The sequence below is a fragment of the Herpailurus yagouaroundi genome, unplaced genomic scaffold, assembly GCF_014898765.1.
Source record: "Herpailurus yagouaroundi ecotype Mexico unplaced genomic scaffold, PumYag 250, whole genome shotgun sequence".
In the NCBI taxonomy this organism is placed as follows: Eukaryota; Metazoa; Chordata; class Mammalia; order Carnivora; family Felidae; genus Herpailurus; species Herpailurus yagouaroundi.
Window position 1 is genome coordinate 20,497,588 of NW_024412467.1, and position 17,095 is coordinate 20,514,682.

The window sequence follows — 17,095 nt, forward strand, 5'->3', positions numbered from 1 at the left end:
GTTGAAAAAAAAAATTGCAAATATCTATGTGCACTGACCTCCTATCAGAGTGTGAGCTCCTTGAGGACAAGGACTCATTTAAAAAATCATTTAAAAATATTTTAAGTGTTTAGCTTTGAGAGAAACAGTGGGGGGGGGGGGGCAGAGAGAGAGAGAGAGGGAGACACAGAATCGAAAGCAGGCTCCGGGTTCTGAGCTGTCAGCCCAGAGCCCAATGTAGGGCTTGAACCCACAAACCATGAGATCATCACCTGAGCTGAAGTCTGACACTTAACTGACTGAGCCACCCAGGTGCCCCTAAAAAGTCATTTGAATATCTCCTGACCATAAATATCATAGATATCATGGTGCCTCACCCATGGTAATGTTCAAATACATATTCACTAGAATGAATGAGTCACAACTTGAGACACATGAATTTTTAGCTATTCTAGCTAAGAGGAAAGGACCATTCAAAATTATACTGAATAGAAACATTTGGAGCTCAAGGGCCCTCTGCAGCCTCATCTCTGCAGTTCTCCAGAGTTCTCCGGAAAGGAAGCTGATGACTTCTGCCTGTCACCCTCTTATTTCCTGCCCTCTTCCAGTGCCAAAAGTCTGCGATTATGAGTCTTAGAAATCACTTGATCTCAAATAATGAAAACTCAAATGAAACAACAAGGGAGTCACACTTGCTTAGGGAATCTGACCAAGGATTGGACAACCAAGCTGTGGAAAGGGCAGGGTGCGGCTGGGCCCCAGAACACAATGGAACCTGGGACTCAACGATACCAGCATCTTCTCTCTATCTTGCATCTCCGTTCTGCTGCTTCCTTCTCCCTCTCTGCTTACCACATTCTCCCCGCATGGGACACATGGCCAGAGATGGTTCCTAGGTATGTCACTCACAGCTTAAGCTCTCTTTGGTCTTCTATCCAAACATTATGGAGAATAGGCCTTACTGGCCCAGCTTTATCAGGTGCTCACCCCTGGATCAATCACTTAGGCCGAGGGGCAGAGTCCCACTGGACCAGTGTAGATGCTCTCCTATTAACCATGCATATTGGGGAAGAAGATGCTTCCAGAAAAGGATGTTGGCAGCCATGTCAGGGGTCCACTATTCCTATTATGCCAAATGGCATGCCTTAGGTACACAGGTGGCTTGGAAAGTCCACATTCAAGACAGCGAAGGTTTTTCTGCCTTCCCTGTACAGACAGCTTTTTTTCTTCCTTTCATGTTATGTTCCTTCAAAAACTTCCCTTGTTCCTCATCTTGTGGCAAACAAACATACACACAAGCATGTCATGATTTGACTCTCTGAATTTCTATTCCACCTTGCAATTGCCCCTCTTCCAATCAGAAAAGGGTTTCCTAGGTAATCATGAATAATTTGCATACTTCCAACACCCCACACTTTTCTGATCCTGGATGCTCAGAGCTTTAAAATATATTTTACAGAGGATACAACCAATCTTCTTGAAAGGCATTTTTTTTCCTTTTCTCTATTTGAACACTGGTCTCAAAAACATTATTTTTAAACCAGCAGTTTACTCAGAATCTAACTTGCTATGACCTAATTTCTGTTCCTAAGGAGCAATTCTCCTCTCCACTCTGTTTTTCCTCAGTAAGAAACCGTCATAATGGATATGGGTTGTAAAGGCTTCTGGTCACCCAGGTGCAAAATGTTACCAAATGGGGTCTCCTCTACATAGAAAGGGATGCCAGTTTTATCTGCAGAAAACATGACAGAAGTATGTTGTTGCTGGCTTTTCTTCCTTTTTATCATTCACTCATAAAAAAAAAAAATGTTTATTGAGTAGTTGCTATGTTTTATATCTCAAATAGAGTAGAAAGTTACAGACCCAGCGTCTGGCAGTAACTGGCAGTGCAGTAGTGGGAACTGTATAAATACAATGCAATGTGGCAACTGCCAAAAAGAATGTGTTAGAAATGCTTATTCCACCATCACTACAGAATTCCAAAAAGTGCACACAGTGTGTGTTGCTGGACAGACGATCATCTAGGAGAGATTACCATATTTAATAAGTGCTGGGATAAGATAAGTGATTATTCCAGTAAAATTCTGTATAAATGTTGAGACCATAGCAGTCCTCTCTCGAACAAATACTTCACCTGCTTAATTTTCACTGCTGGTTTCCTCTCTTCTCATCTTACTATTGTACTTTCTTTCGGGAGAAGTTAGATACGCCAAATAGAGAATCTAAAAACTTTCATGGGGTATTCTTTCTCCTCTAAGAAATATTAAGTAAGACATCATAAAAAAAATTATGTTGACAAAAGATGAGGTGACTGGCATTTTGTTGAATTTGTCCTCATTTCTGAGCTGTGCTTCCATGGAAAAGATTTTAGTCTAAGCTGAGATGGAGTCAGGTCTGCACTGGAATCCCCAAGCTTTCATTTGCATGGGTTGGGGGGGGCGGGGCGCATGCGGGAAGCCTGGTGGGGGGTGGGGGGAGAGCTCTGCAAGGTAGGAAAGAAGATGGGCTCAAAGCAGAGTTGCTGAAGTCCCAGGGGACAGGTGTGACACCAGAGGGGGAAAGCACAGGGACACCCAAACCTGAAATAGCACAGGACACCATAAAGACCCCAGAGTCCTACAGGTGTGCCAGCCAGGGGAAGCAGCAGCAGGGCCGGTGATATGCAGGAGGAAACCCGAGGGCCCCAGGAGAGTCACCAGCATGTTCACAGGAAGCTTGTAAGCAAATGGGAGACACCTTTTGGGATCTCCAGACATACTTGAGGGTAACTCTGCAGGAGGCTGAGGTCCCTGTGGGCACGTGGTGGTGACATGCTGGGGATATCTGAATATAAGGTCCTGAATTCATTTCTTAAGTGTCTGACTAGTGCTCTGACTGCCAAGCGGCCCTATGGAGACGGGACTCCCTAACTTACACCACATTGCCTTAAGGTGTCCTCTTCTTCATGTAAATCTCATGGAACATTCTATCTTACTCTGTCCTCACTAGACACATGATTAAATTCCCATCATAGTAATACTTTCTCTAGCTCCAAACTACACATGAATAAACAGACCCTCCTTTCCCCACCAGTGAAGGTATAGGTATTCAAAACAAAACAAACAACAAAAAACAAAACAAACAAAAAACCAAAACAAAACAACAACAACAAAAACCAAAACTGAAGCTCCTGTTGGTCTCCTGGATTTTCTAACTTAACCACACCCGGGGGGGCCCCCCCACTCCCACATCTGGACTCCAAGGGGGATCCCGGGTGGAGGGAGGGGACAATCAGGAGCCTTGGGTCTTCAGCCAACCAGTGGAGTGTCCAGGCAGATGGCTGCCCCTAAGCCCGGCTGCCCTGTGACTGCTTGTCTGCTCTGTCACCTGCTTCCACTGTGCTTGCTGACTGCATGGCCCCCTACCAAAGGTCCCCAATAAGAAAGATGCCCTAGCTCTTGGGTACCATTTGGACCATCTGTGGGCACGACTCCTGGGGTCCCTTCCCCTGGAGCTGACCTCTCATCCCGAGAGGTGCCTGCCTGCTGCCACCTTTTGTACATCAACTGCTTGCGTCTTGGTTATGACCAAGTTAAGGAAGATAACTAGCCCAAGAGATATTCAGGTGACCAAATGGCACCACCCCAGCCCACACACTGTGTGCCTTGTAGCCCCAGCCTGTGTGATGCTGGAGCCAGAGGGATTGACAAGTCCGCTAAGTCCATCTCTGCTATTGAGAAATACGAATTTTCTAGAATGATTCAAAGAGGTCTCAGAGACTTTCTTACAAATCATAGGCCCATCTTTCGAGACTCAACTCTGAAATCTGTACTCAGGATAACTGTTTGGTTATCTAATATATGATTCTGAGGCTGTACGTGGATTCATAAATGTCTTGGTTACTAAGACATCATCGTTAACTGTGAGGGCTGTAGCACATTCAAGGTCAAGCCTCTGTGGGGTGTGAAGGACAAGGTAACTAACTGACACAGTGCAGACAGTGCCGTGGGGGAGGGGAGTGAGGGGGGGAGGGCTGGGAGGGAGGGGCAGCCTCCCAGGGCTGGCTCTGGGTATCAAATTTGGGTGGTAGCTTAGTTGAAGTGACCTTGTGACCTGGGATAACAGATTTAAAGATCCAAAATGATTTAGAGCATTGCTCATAATTGCCCCAAATGATGGGGTGGGGCTGCCCTTCCCTGTCACATTTCTGCCAGCAATTCTGTGACAGGTTGTCCTTGGTGTGCATTTTAACTTGCTTTAATCTGATCAATATCGTTGGGGGTGAGACAGGGAAACATCAAGTGATGTTACTTGAGCCTCACATCATGGAAAGAGAGCATTCAATCTCCACGCTACAAAAAGGTGCACAATTTGCCAAGTGAGGATAACATCCAAAGAATTCCTTGAAAACTGCTAATTGAAAGTTAAAGAGGGAAGAGCGGCTCCATGGCTAATTCTCACAAAGGTGTGCTATAACACAGCACATCACTGAAGATACAGCTCATTAAGTGCCTGGCCTCTCTCCTTGCCTGGCTGTCATCAAGCAATCTCTCTGCCCTGTGCGGGGATGCTGTTCCTGGGGCCCTGCCAGGTCAGTGCTGAAGGTAATCCCAAAGAATCCTTCAGCAAATGGTGAAGTGCTGGGACACAAGGCAGAACAAGGTGTTCGGGGACTGAACTAATTGTGTTTTAATTTGTCTAGCGCTGGTGGCAAACAGGGCTGCTGTGTGACGGTGAGGAAAGGCACCTCTCGTGGGCTGCTTTAAAAAGAAGCCTTTGGGAGAAGGAGGGAAAGGATGGGAGGCAGGGGAAAAAAACAAATATCCAAGCTAAAAATAGTATTCTTAGAATTGCTTTCTGGGCTGTCTGAACCACAACAATAAAAGTTCTTACACACACGCCACCAGCATTGCAATAAAAGCGAAGAAAGGGAAAGAAGCCAGGAGGGTTCTAAAGCAGGCCTGGCCACCTCGAGCCACCTCCCTGGGACTGCATGCTGTCAGCTTCAAGGGGACACAACTTCTGACAAGCTCTCTCAAGATTAGCTGTAGCTGGTTTTTCATTGCTGGCCAAGCTTTAAGTCCAGATAACTGCACTTACTTGGCACTGTCACAAGAAACCAGACCAGGGAGTGATTTGTAAACCAGGGATGTCATCCCACCTGTCACTGTCCATAGCCTTTTCTCAACACACAACCCAGAGAGCCGCCATATTGACTACACAGCTTGGCCGGTCAGCATCTTTATGATTAAAAATTTGCTCCTTAAGTTGCAGGAAGAACATGTGTCATTTCAGAATGATACTTTTATATGAAGTCTGTTCTGCTTCCCTTTAGTACCAGAACTTCCTATTTATATGTATTTGGCTGCCAAGTCCAAGGCTCCTAGCTGTGCTAAGGTTATTCTTTATTTTAATAAACAAGACGGGTTGATTGTGAAAGTTACTAGTATTTACTGTAATAGCTAGCCATTAAAAAAAAAAAAACCCAAACAAACCTCTGTGTCATTTTGAAAGAATTTTACATATACGGGCTCATCTAATTTTTGCAGTTATACCCATTAAAGATGATGTTAGCGCCTTGGTTGGCAGATGAGGGAACTGGGCTCAGACAGTCCCAATTTCAGACATCTAGGAGGTGGAGGGCCAAGACTCAGCTGATGGCTTCTGACTCTGGATTCTGAGCTCTTTCTTGCCTCTACTTTTTATGTCATAAAATACTTCCAGTCATTTAACAAAAGCTCCTCTAAGGAGTGAAGAAGGATCAATGAGCTATCCATCAAGTGTCACATAGTAAGGCAGCCTCCTTCCAGTAATATAAACATTGTGGGAAGATACAAGTGAGCAACTATGCCATCGTGTCTTACAGAGTGTCCATCAAGTGCAACAGCCTAGAAAAGTTTAAATGCAAATAAGGAACACAAGATAGGAATGAGGCAGTGATTAGGAGCGGTTACCTAGAGCCCTATATGTGGGGTAGACTAGTGGGCGACGGGGAAAAGAGGGCAGTACTCGGGTGCTTGTTCCGTTCTGAAAAAACATCCTGTGAACCCTTTTGGTTGAAAATGTTCAGACAGTTGGCTCTTTGCTCTGGAAAGCAGGGCTGAGTTGTCTTATTAGTGGTCCCTGGCCAGATCAGCAATAAGGTCTTGATCCAAGAGTGGTCCATCCACAGATTGCCTGGAACCTCAGAAGGCAGCCTGGTACAAAGAGCTCTCCCTAAAAGGGGTACTGGCAGTTTGACCAGTCAGTTGGATTAATTCCTTCCAGTCTGCACTTTGATAATGGAGTGGACTGGCCAGAAAAGACTTTGACCAATGCAGAAACAGGTGGAGATGTCCGTGTTTGTGTAAGTAGCGGGGCGGGGGGCTGGGGGAAGACACAGACACTGGCTAAGAGGAGCGAGCAGAGGGATAGAGCCAGAGGCACCCAGCTGAAGAAGGTCTCTGGCCTCTAGACCCATCTTGGTTCCAAACAGGTTTCCTGTTCTGAATCAGGTGTACCCTTAAATGCATCCCCTATGTCTTAAAGTGGCTACCATGAATGAATTTGTCCCAGCAACAAAATAACATAACAACCCAGAATTCTTTTTATAGGAACTGAAGGTTTCTACTGAAAAGCACTTACTGACAGTAATTAGAGTCAGAATTGTGTATATCTCATTCACAAGGTATCAGAAGGGAGACAGATGTGCAGAACTTGCTATCCTGTCTCCTGGGAAATCTTCCCATCCCAATGGCTTCTTTCCTTTCAATCTATAACCCTAGACATGTGCCCCTTGTTTTAAGTCCATGAGAGGTTACTGAGCATCAGTTACGTGCAAGTAACCGTGCATGCAATTTACTAGGCTTAACCCACCTTATATCTATCACCTTCTACTTTTTATTGCTGTTCACTTTTCCTGTGTTATTTGGCTCCACAAAAATTAGGATCTTGCCTTAATATCCTTGTGGTCCTAATGTCTCCTATGACACAGGAACTCAAGAATCAATTAATTAATGTTTTTACAACATGCCTCTCTGCCTGAAGTTCAAGGAAGTCTGAAAATGGTAGTGCTGGAGTCAGAAGCTACTGAGTTCAGGTTAAAAAGAAAACAAAGAAAGATATGTATAAACAGTGAACCTACTAACTTGTAAAAACAACGTCAGAGGCCATTTGACTCATGTGGCTAATTAGAGCAAGGGGAGGCATGTGACTCAAGTGAAGCCTGTCCACCAGCTGCTCAGTGACCTCTGACTTGGCCAGAAAAGTTGAGTGGGGCCAGGGAGATTCCTTTGTCGAAAGTGTCAGAATTGGGCAAGGTGCTAGCAACTGGTGCTGAGAGCTGACACCTGACAGTCATTTAGACTCAGGGGCTGGGCAGGGTATTCAGAACTCTGCAAGATACAGACAGAGCCTGAGCTACATGGCAGAAAGTAGAAGGGCAGGGGGTGGAGAGCCAGAGTGAGTGTGCGGAAATAAAATGCAATAGAGAAGTAGAAACTGGCACACACACCCCAGAAAGAGCTCCTACTCTTTCTGAAGCCTAGTTGGTGTGCCCAGCTTTTCCTATGTTCCACCAAGTATGTTTATTGGAAACACAAGAAACCCCCCACCTGATACACCTCCCTCTTGTGAGGTCCTTCTCTTCCTTCTCCCTGCTGGCCAGAACATAAAACTAAAGCATGACTTTAAGAAATATTTTTCAGAAGACATAAGAAATTCTCTACTAAATGATATCCCAGTGGTTCTCAACTGGGGGTGATTTTGCCCAACAGGGGGCATTTGGCAATGTCTGGAGGCATTTTTTATCATAAATGGAGATGGTAGCAGAGGCCACAGGTATTGCTGACAAATTACAATGCACTGAATAGCCCCCAAAACAAAGAGTTATCTGGCCCCAAATATCAGTAGTGCAGAGGCTGAAGAACCCCACTCTAGACCAAGGGGCTGATAATACAGAAATCATTCAAAGATCAAACATCACCTGATGCACATGTACAGAGAAAGTCAAGACAGGGAAAATGTAACAATATTAAGAATTGGTGTTAGGGTGTTGAGATGGTGAGTGAATCTCTACCTTTTTATTTTTAAACTTTCATGTTTTTATTGGATACAGTTTGACAAAGCAAAAACAAACATACCAGGAAAAGAATGAAGGGAGGGAAAGATTGGAGGAAGGAGAAGTCACTCCAACTGCCTCATCTTTAGGTGCTCCCAGTGCCACATCATGGCCAGTTATGGGCAGGTGATGCCCATGACTCATACCCACTGAGACGTGGGGCTAGCCACGTTGAGAAGGTGCCTCTCCTGGTGAATTACCTCTTGAGCGTTCTGTTAAAAGTGCTGACAAATGCTTCAGTATCCCTACCTATGCCAAATTAGTTCAAACTACAAGTGGTCAGCCATAAAGGACAGAACCATTATTGTATCAAGTCAGGCTGAAGAGAGCTGGGACTCACCTTTGGTGCCCAAAGCTCGAGGTATGCTCCCTTTTAGCATCTCAGCCCCAACTAGACCCTGACTATGGGTTCACGGATTCAGGAAAGCATGACCATGACTGTGTGAGCAGGCTGTGCAGGGTAAGCAGCAGCCTCAGGAACAGGGTGGAAGTCTTTGGGAGGCTCTGGTTTGGGGACATTGCTGGGCAGTGCCTGCTGCAGACACCTGGGCACTTTCCCCACCACGCCCCACTGCTTGCAGTAAAATCAAGTAACTCTTTTTAAATTCTCAAGTTCTAACTCCCAAAAACCTCTGCCTTGAGCTTAAGCCAAATCTGTCCTATTTGAGCCCACTTTACAGTCCATTTCTACAGTTCACAAATAATTGGTGGCATTCCCAAATGAGGTGTTAGTTGCTGAAGACACTGGATAAGTTTCCTTCTGCCTTTCTTTGCTCTCTCTCCTACCCCGGGCTAAGAAATATTTTAAGCAACTGTGTTACAGGAGAAAATAAACACTGTTCGCCATAATTCCTTCAGTTGCATGGGCCATGACCAGTGTACTCAGAAACGTGTCGGGCAACAGATATCCAAGTTTGTATGTTGACGTACATATTTTCCTAAGTCTTCTCATTATTCAGTGCATGCATATAGCACAATATTGCAAAGGCATCAGAGTGCATGTGGTGACCGTAGTTCTCCTCTCCAAAGTAATCACTACTCTACTTTTTGTTATATGAAATTTGGAACTATAAGAACTCTACTGCACGTTAAGGGGCCTACAGATTAAGTGGCAAAGATGCTCTGGGAGAAGGTTCTGAATGGCAGACCAGAACAAAATGTCATCTTCTTCTAATATGAACAGCTACGTCCTTCAGGGTGCAAACTGTTATTTGTAATCCAGAAAATATCTGCCCATTTGTCTAACATTATGAAATTAGGTTCATATTCAGCAGTTTATGTCTCCCTGAAATATCTTAGGATCTGCTTTGGTTCACAAAATGAAACCTAATTTGTTGAAAAAATAACACATGATTTGTTCAACTACTTGTTTATTTCAAAGAGTCATTCACTCATTACTAGCATTTCTCAGTTTTTGATGTTAGGAGAAGAAAGGGTCACAGCTCTTTGGACTATCTAGCAATATTTAATTTATGTGTTTAGAAGATAAAGTTAAGTCTTGAGTTCAAGATATGCATTGATGAGTGCAAGGTCAGGTGACCCTCCACATGCCACCATCCAAGTCAGGAACTCTTAATGGGAGGACAACGGGAGGGGTGTAGGGTCCCTCAGGTAAAAAGACCTATGAGAGGAGGATTTTAGAATATGTGAGTGGCTCCCTCCCCTATATCAGGGATCCGGAAACTATGGGTCAAATCTAGCCCACCACCTGTTTTTCTAGTTAAAGCTTTGTTGGAACACAGCCATGTTTGTTTGATTTCATTTTGTCTATAGCTGCTTTTGTAACAGCAGAGGTGAGCAGATGTCACCTCAAAAGTCAAAAATATTTACTATCTGGCCCTGAACGGAAAAAGGTTGCTACCCTCTTGCCTTAGATACTTGCTGAGAATTTACTCAGTGAGCCGCTATTACTAAATACCATGTCCTTTTCTGTAAGTATGTCCTTTTCCTCAGGGCTGTAATAGCAAAGTTTACTTTTGGTGGACAGTAACAAAGATCCAAAAACTAGTGGCTTCAACAAGATACTTGTCTCACATAAAAGTCCAGGGCTGAATGGACTCTAGCGTCGGAGACCCAGGCTGTATGCAACACAACTTCCATTTCAAAGGTCATAACATGGGCCATAATGGCTGCCAAAGTACCAGCCATTACATTCACATCGAAGTAGCAGGAAGAAAAAAGGACAGCCTCAACCCAACTTTTCAGGAAAACTTGTAGAAATACCATTAAACACTTCTACTTATAAATTATTGGCTAAACTCGGCCACATAGATACACTTAACTTATAGTGGAGACTCAGACGTGTAGACTTTTAGTTGGCTGGTAAGCTGCTTAGATAAAAAAATCAAGGTTACATTATTTTTTTATATAGATATTTAAAGTTTATTCATTTATTATTTCTGAGAGAGGGAGAAAGCACATGCAAAAACAGGAGAGGGACAGAGAGAGAAAGGGAGACACAGAATCTGAAGCAGACTCCAGGCTCTGAGCTGTCAGCACAGAGCCCAACGTGGGGCTTGAACTCACAAAGGATGAGATCATCACCCGAGCCAAAGTTGGATGCTTAATGGACTGAGTCACCCAGGTGCCCAAGGTGACATTATTTTTTAAACGGGAGGTTGGATATTGAGAGATAATTAGCAATCTCTGCCACACCAAGTCCCTTTTTAAGATCGGTGCACACTCTGGGAAGGCTAGTCATTTGGCAGAGCTCCGGAATAATAGGCCTTAAATATTTGTTTAACATTTATTTAAAATATGGTAAGATCAATGCCAATAAGACATATTTTTTGGTTAGATGGTTTCTTCCAAATTTCCAGTCAAAAGTAATGTCTCCTTCGGAAGAAACTGGACAAATTCTTCTTCCAGGTAGTATGTGGTTGTGTGTATAGACTGGCATCAACAGAGTATTCCTAGACAGTCCAGTGATTTTTTAAAATTTAATTTTATTTATAAAAATGTTTTTTAACTTATTTTTGAGAGAGCATGACAATGTGAGTGGGGGAGGGACAGAGAGAGACGGAGACACAGAATCTGAAACAGACTTCAGGCTCTGAGCTATCAGCACAGAGCCCGATGCGGGGCTCGAACTCACAAACCATGAGATCATGACCTGAGCCAAAGTCGAACACTTAACCAACTGAGTCACCCAGGCACCCCAGTGATGTGTTTTTCTGTTGTTGTTGTTTTGTTTTGTTTTTAAATTTTTTTTTCAACATTTATTTATTTTTGGGACAGAGAGAGACAAAGCATGAACGGGGGAGGGGCAGAGAGAGAGGGAGACACAGAATCGGAAACAGGCTCCAGGCTCTGAGCCATCAGCCCAGAGCCTGACGCGGGGCTCGAACTCACGGACCGCGAGATGGTGACCTGGCTGAAGTCGGACGCTTAACCGACTGCGCCACCCAGGTGCCCCTGTTTTGTTTTGTTTTTAATGGAGCATCTGTCTGCCTGGTCTGTCTGTGGTCCACAGGACCCTGATGCTACCTCAATCTCACTGTAATGTCTCCAATTAACATGCCCATTCTACATTTACCCTAACTACTGCAAATCTCCTACAAGTCAGGAAAACCCGATATTTGCTCCCTACCCCAAACCACACTTACTCCCACATCCAGACAATAACATTGCTCTATAACCTTTAAGATCTGATGATATTAACCACAAAGGGCAACTCATCTAACTTTGACACTGGTGATATGAGAGGCAGAGCTACAGAGCTAAGGCAATAGCAAGAAGCAAAAGCTTAAGAAGTAAAAATTTAAGAACATATTCTGAATCCTTGATTCCAAAGGATTTCTACATATCAAACAACAATGGGGAAAAAATTAACAAGTCATGTGCTTCTGGCATATCAGTTATTACTTAGCAATCAGTCTTATTCCCGTACTTTTCCTCCTTCTCAAAAGTGAGTAATCAGAATTTCAGTATTAACATGTAAATTCCTGGAAATTTCTCTCTCACATACAAGTCCCAGGCTGAATGCGTATTCCATTGTGTCAAAACCCCAGGCTGTTCCATACATTCTATTTTCTGTAAAGCTAAAGGGCAGATATCATCTACAAACTCCAAAGTAGATTTCAAGGCTGCCAAAAGCAGCTGAAATCAAGTAGAAGCCAATGAGAGGATGTGAAGAAAAGAAACACACACACAGTGGCATTTCTCAGAAAACACAAGCAAAGACACATTTCTCAGAGCTGAGGGCTACGACGTGAAGTTCAAAATCTTTATCACTGAGGTAAACAAAAGGAGAATCTTTTGTTTGTAATAAGAGAGGATTTGGGACGGGAGGCAGAACTACGTAAAGAATCAATGAGATGAATGAGCCATATTTAAAGAAAGAGTTGATTTCTTGGTACTGGAGAGGAAGAAAACTATGTGTTGTGAAAACAACTAGCCTGGATGATCACCCTAGCCCCTCTCTGCCAAGTCAGCCCCCAACCTCACACCTCAACTTTATGCAAATAGCAGGCTCAGAAAATCCAGTGCTGTTCAAATACAAGTAACAAAAAAGCAATCATGTGCACACCACAGATACATCAATTTAAAAATCGGGGAAAAAAATAATGAAGATGGCAGAAAAACTCACTAACAAAGAAGTCACAGAAAAAAAATGTTGCCATTGGATCATAAGAACTTGCTGGCGAAATATCCTGCAATAAATTTTAAAAACCAAATGAAGCAATTTCTCTGTGAAGCAAAATTACAAAGCAGAAATAGAAAGTAGATGGCAAGAAAACAGAAGGAACAGAAATGTGAGCTCACAGAACTCAGAAAAGGTGGGGAAAACAAAGTAATCAAAGACGGAAATGGAATGTGAGCAGGGAAGAAGAGATTGCAGAAAACAGTAAGGGAGAAGGTAGCAATGAGAAAAGCATTCAAAATGAAGTGGAAATAAAGAGTTTTAAAACATTAGACAGAAAGCTGACAAGTAGAGAAGTCAGACAAAGAAGAGCCTACTCATGTATAACTGGAATCCCTACAGAATGAAACAGAATAGAATGATGGGTCCGAGCAAATCCTTAACGATATAACTCAAGAAAACTTTTCTAAAGCGAAAGCAGAGTCAAATCTGATTAGCGTAAGACTATCTCTCTCTCTGTCTCTCTCTCTCTCTCTCTCTCTCTCTCACACACACACACACACACACACACACACACACACACACACAGACCCCAGGGTGAACAGGCCTCAGACAGTTAATAAACTTTATCCTAGGACCCAACACAGCTTTTGGCATGTGGCAAACATTTTATAAATATTCACTGAAAGACTAACCAAACAGCTTTTTTTCCCACAAACTCCTCTGTTCCTGGGATGTGATATGGTAAGAAATAATTTCTAAAAGCAATACTGAAAAACTCCAAGATCCTTAAAACATTCTGTTTCACATATTTTTCTTTACGAAGGCAGAAAAGATTAAATACATATTTTAGAAACATTTTCAGAAAGGACTGGTATAAAAATCTTTTCTGATAAACAATACATTCACTATAAATTCTAGAGACGTTTTGTATCATATGCATTAAATTCCAGCAAAATTTCATTATGTGTTTCCATAGCCATTTTTCACAGAGAAACAACAAAGGATAAAATCAGAAAGTTGTTTTTTTGTTTTTTTGGGTTTTTTTACTTACTTTGGATGTTCAAACTTGTCTATCAGTTCAACTTTTTCCACCAGGTCTCCTCCAATTGTTCGTACTAAGTCATAGAAATCGTTTTCTGTATAATTCTCAGAGGGTAACCAGAATGAGATGTCATTTATCACAGCAGGATATTTGCTAAGAGGCTAACAAAACAAGAGAAGAAAAGAGATTGATTTGTTAGTTGGATGAGAATGTTTAAATTTTTCATGGAAAGTTACACTTGGCTAATTAGAAAATGCTGGTAAAGCATTATTTCAGCACTCGGATTTTCAGGGACAAAGTGAAGAGAAAGATAAAGCCAATGTTCAAAATTAGCAAATTCCATTATGAATGTTATGGATTCTCATCACATTCATTTGTAACATTATCACATATTATATTTATATAACCATTAATGTTCAATTTAGTATAAAGCAATTTGAATATATCATATTTCAGGGTTTTTTTTTCCCATTTGAATACTAGAGTAGAAAAGTTCACATTTAATTAACAAGTGATTCATTAATTTCCTGTGATATTTCAGGAAATCATTTTAATAGAGAAATAAGTAAAGGCTTGTCAAAATTGATATTTCAATTAGTAATGTCATTATTTGTTAGTATTTCTAGTTATTAAAATAAAAGACTGGGATGATAAGTAGTCATTTGGGGAGTTATTTTTCAAATTATGATTCCAAGAATAAACACAAATGTAGTCATTTCCCCCATTTTATCCCATTTTTTTCCAGTTTATTTGAGCTCATTATTATACTGGACAGGTGTTTAAAATTAGATGCTTTTATGAGTCACTGCATTTGTTTATGTGGCATATATATATATATATATATATATATATATATATATAATAAGTGTGGGTCCCACTTATATATATGTGGGTCTATAAGTTACTGCCACGATAAAAAATGTTTTGTTATATAACTATGAAGTCCTAAGGCAATATGTGCTAAAGTATAAATCTGTTAGAAGAGCAAGTTTATACACTGGTTTACAGCAAGCCTGATATCACTATAAACCCTTTAGTGAATCACTGATCGGGAAAAGTATAACTTTTTAAATGGCAAGACCTCTGAAGAATCAAATACTCAAACGAAAAATGATTATACAACTTGAAATATCAATAAAGTTGTCAGACAAATGCATCAGTTCAGAACACACATTTCAAATGAACGTTATACAGCTACCATCAAGGTGCTTTGGACAAAATAGCAAGGCTCCTGAAAAACATCCTTGGTTTTCTCTCCTATAATAAAGTCAGGATCCTGTGATAAATCATCCCTGGGTTAATGTAACAACACAACAGGAGTTTGGTGGTTACACAAGTTGCTCTTCCTTTGGACAACATCCTCCTGCCACTTTAGGAACACGAAAGTTTAGGGAGATTAGATGAAAGGCTGGGATTGACAGGAATTAGCACAAAATGTCCTCTTCAGCTGATCTGAGCTGAGATACCACTGAGCCCTGATGACAGAAATGGGAGGTGTCCAACTGAGCATTAGTGTCAACAACCCAGTGACAACAAGAAACATGATAGTAACATAATAATGCTGTCAGCCAGGATATAGGCCCCCAAAACATTAAAAAATACATCTTACAGTAAATTACACTTTTAAAAATTAGGGCGAAAAGCCCAGACTGTTATACTGCAAACTAGTTTAAGCTAACAAATTATATATGACAAGTTTAAAGTAATGGTTTATCTAAAGGAAGCATTCACTGTATTAATTGGTATATGTCAGATGTGGGATACCTACTGATGACTTATGCTTTTTTGAGGGGGAAAATAAAATTTTGTTTTGAAAATAAGATTATGGATCTATGGTCACTGGAATGTAGGCTTTCTGATCCTGAGTCAGAGGTGGTGTTAAAAACTAACCAGGGGCTTCCCACTGCTCTTAGGATAAAGTCCCCAATTCTTGAAAAGTTCTAGTTCTTTCTGTTGTTCTCCAGGCTCTCACACCAGCCTGGTTATTCAGTTTCTTGAACACACTAAGTTACTTCCTCCATATACTGTTTCCTGCCCTCCCTACCCTATTTCTGATCCTGTGTTACCACATTCAATTCTAACCCTCGCAGACTCCATTAGTCCTTTGTCATGGCAGCCTATACTTCTCTTTCGTACTACCTTTCATATTGATTGTGTAATAATTACTTAATGTCTGTCTTCCCAGTATATTACAATTTTTGAGGGTGGGGTGTGTATCTTTTTATACCTCCAAATCTCTATTACCTTGCATAGTCCCCGTGACATTGTAGGTATTCATTAACAGCAGATTACAACACTACCTACTGTGAGCAATGGCTACATTACAGTGAATCAATTAGATGTTCTTTCTTCTGTAGCCAGACCAGGTAATGGGTGCGTAAGGTCAATAAGGCATAGAGACTTGCCTCTATCCCTGGCTATGCTGCCATGAAGAGATAGTGATCATGTGGGATGACACAGAAGAGGTGGACAGGCAAAGTGATTTGGTAAGGACTTGATAATCCACAATCACAGAACCAGATAATTTTAGAATTGGAAAAAACCTGTTAACCTAAATAGAGAGGTAGACTGAGGCAAGCTTGAATGACCAGAAACTGAGTTTATTCGGGAATAGCAGAGGAATTGCAATTCAGAAAATGCATGCTGCAGGTGAGTCCACTGAGAGCTTGGAGCAGGCTATATCAACAGGGAGGAGTATGCAGAGAAGGCAGTCCAGCCAGAGTCTAAGCAGTAAGTACCCTGGCAGGAGGATGACAAAGGATCTAAATATATATAAAGAACTTATATAACTCAATATTGCAAAACCAAATAATCCAATTAAAAAATGGGCAGAAGACATGAACAGACATTTCTCCAAAGAAGACATACAAATTGCTAACAGACACATGAAGATACTCAACATCACTCATCATCAGAGAAAATGAAAATCAAAACCACAGTGAGATATCACCTCATACCTGTGAGAATGGCTAAAATAAAAAATACAAGAAACAAGTGGTGGTGAAGATGTGGAGAAAAAGGAACCCTCGTGCACTGTTGGTGGGAATGCAAACTGGTGCAGCCACTGTGGAAAACAGTATGGAGGTTTCTCAAAAAATTAAAAATAGAATTACCATATGATCCAATAATTCCACTACCAGCTATTTACCCAAAGATTATGAAAACACTAATTCAAAAATATATGTGCACCCCTGTGTTTATTGCAGCATTATTCACAATAGCCAAAACAGGGTCCATCGATTGATGAATGGGCAAAGATGATGCAGTATATATACACAATGGAGGATTATTCAGCCATGTAAAATGACGAGATCTTGCCATTTGTAAATGCATGAATGGATCTAGAGCATATAATGCTAAGTGAAATAAGTCAAAGAAAGGTAAATACCATATGATTTCACTCATATGTGTA

The 17,095-nt window shown here is 41.6% G+C and overlaps 1 protein-coding gene across 22 annotated transcripts in view; it reads right to left on the reverse strand.

Moving 5' to 3' along the window:
- FARS2 (phenylalanyl-tRNA synthetase 2, mitochondrial) overlaps positions 1-17,095 on the reverse strand; it is a 621,462-nt gene that overhangs the window by 224,428 nt on the left and 379,939 nt on the right. For 21 of the 22 annotated variants that reach the window (XR_005786117.1, XR_005786118.1, XM_040460421.1 and 18 more), the window contains one exon: positions 13,693-13,844. The exons of the other annotated variant lie outside the window; for it this stretch is intronic. Coding sequence is in view for 19 of the 21 variants with exons in the window: in XM_040460421.1 (XP_040316355.1) it covers positions 13,693-13,844 (152 nt within the window). In the remaining 2 variants the exon portion in view is untranslated. The remainder of the gene's footprint in view (positions 1-13,692; positions 13,845-17,095) is intronic. 22 annotated transcript variants of the gene reach the window in all.